The sequence below is a fragment of the Parus major genome, unplaced genomic scaffold (genome assembly GCF_001522545.3).
Source record: "Parus major isolate Abel unplaced genomic scaffold, Parus_major1.1 Scaffold341, whole genome shotgun sequence".
Classification (NCBI taxonomy): Eukaryota; Metazoa; Chordata; class Aves; order Passeriformes; family Paridae; genus Parus; species Parus major.
Genome location: NW_015379283.1, coordinates 5,688 through 7,571, shown reverse-complemented (window position 1 = coordinate 7,571; position 1,884 = coordinate 5,688). Strand labels below are relative to the sequence as shown.

Here is a 1,884-nt window from a genome sequence, read left to right as displayed (position 1 = left end):
AAACCCCAAATTCCCATTTTTGGGTGGAATCAGTCCCCAAATTCCCATTTTTGGGTGGAATTAACCCCCACATTCCCATTCCCGCCGGAATTCCGGGCCCACTCACGCTTCCCGATGGCCACGGCCAGGAGCCCCCCCCAGGCCAGGGCGCTCAGGGCCACCAGCAGGGCCAGGACGGCCACCAGGGCGGAATTCCCGGATTTTGGGGCCAAATCCCGGGATTTTGGGTCCGAGTGCCGGGAACTGGGGCTGAAATCCTCCGGATCCTTCGGGGACGGAGCCCGGGAAGAGCCCGGAGGCCCCGCCAGGAGGTAAACGTCTGTTGGGAAGGGGAAAGACGGGAATTTCAGGGAATTTTGGGGAATTTTGGGATCAAATCCCGATCCAGGGGGTTCCAGGGAAATACGGGAAAATTGTTGGGATTTCCCCCATTTTGCAGGGATTCCAAACCTGCCCCATTTATGGATTTTTTTAAGGGAAATTGGGAATCAAATCCCCAAAATTTTGCTTCCTGAGGTGGGATTAACCCTAAAATTATCATTCTTAGGTGGAATTAAATCCTAAAATTCCCATTCCAGGGTGGAATTAAACCCGGGAATTCCAAAATGAATCCATTTCGGGGCCAAATCCCAATCCCAGGGAGTTTTTGGGATCCACCTTTGGCAGGGGGGGCCTGATCCGAGCCCACCACGGAGACGTCGTCGTAATCGTCCTCGAAGCTGTCGGGAGACGCTGGAAAAGAGGGAAAAACGGGAAAAACGGGGGAAAAACTGGAAAAACTGGATTTTAGGAGCACCGGGAATCCCGGATTATCCAGAAAATGTCCCAAAAAATCACAATTCCCACGGGGATTTTCCCATTTTCCCTCCTTTTTTATGGATTTCATCGGTTTTTATCCCTTTATTCCCAGCTGAGCTCTCCTCTTTTCCCTTTGGGAATTCCCAGATTTTTCCACGCTTTTCCCTCATTTCCCCCCCAGCAAAACTGACATTTTTAACATGAACCAATTCCTTTGTTTTTTCCCCAATTAACTCAGCCAGCGGCTTCAAAAATTCCCAAAAATCCTTGGAATTCCCTCAAAACCACGGGAAAGGTTTTAAAGTCTTATTTTTAAAGAAGTCCAAGGGGGGAAAATCGACTTTTCCGGGATTTTGGGGCCGGAGGATCGGCAGAAATTCCCAGTCCTGGCTGAAAATTAATCAGGAATTCCATTCTCCCCCCAAAAATCGGGAATTTTGGTGCTTTCCATGAAGGATTTGGGGCTGGGAAGGTGCAAATTCCATCCAAAAATCCCCTCGGAGTGGGATTTCTGGGGGTTTGGGATATTTTTTGCCAGCTCTTGACAGCAGGATCCCAATTGGGATCAAAATCCCGCAAAATTCGGGACATTTTGGGCCAAAGGAGACAAAAATTGACCTCAAAACCTCTGGAAAAATCCCGGAAAAACCCTGGGAAAAACCCGAAAATTGGGAAAAAGAAGAATTTACCTGGTCTGAAGTTTCCCACCGGGGACATCTTCCCGGGCACGGAGTAAATCGCTGCCGAAAACGGGGAAAATGGGGAAAAAACGGGAAAAAACGGGAAAAAACCGGGAAAGGAACAACGGGAGCACCCCCCAAAATCCCCACTGGGAACTCGCTAAAAACCCCGCTGAAACTGAGGCAAAACCCGCGGATTTTGGGGCTCTCGGTGGCCCCGGGTTCATCCGAGGGGATGAAAACTCCCAAAAAAGGCGATTTACCCCCAAAAAAGGGAGAATTTGGGGTTTTAACTTGGTAAAAACGGGGATTTGGAGACTTAACCCAGAGAAGGGGGGGGAATTGAGGATTTTCCCCGGGAAAAGGGGAAATTGGGGGATTTCTCCCCAAAAGGGGCGGGGGGCTC

At 49.9% G+C, this 1,884-nt stretch overlaps 1 protein-coding gene across 2 annotated transcripts in view; it reads right to left on the bottom strand.

Moving 5' to 3' along the window:
* LOC107198825 (CD209 antigen-like protein E) overlaps positions 1 to 1,884 on the bottom strand; it is a 5,117-nt gene that overhangs the window by 2,647 nt on the left and 586 nt on the right. For both annotated transcript variants that reach the window (XM_015616050.3, XM_019005427.2), the window contains exons 2-4: positions 1,488 to 1,538; positions 658 to 732; positions 107 to 319 (exon numbers count right to left, since the gene is read on the bottom strand). In XM_015616050.3, coding sequence (XP_015471536.1) covers positions 107 to 319; positions 658 to 732; positions 1,488 to 1,538 — 339 coding nt within the window. The remainder of the gene's footprint in view (positions 1 to 106; positions 320 to 657; positions 733 to 1,487; positions 1,539 to 1,884) is intronic.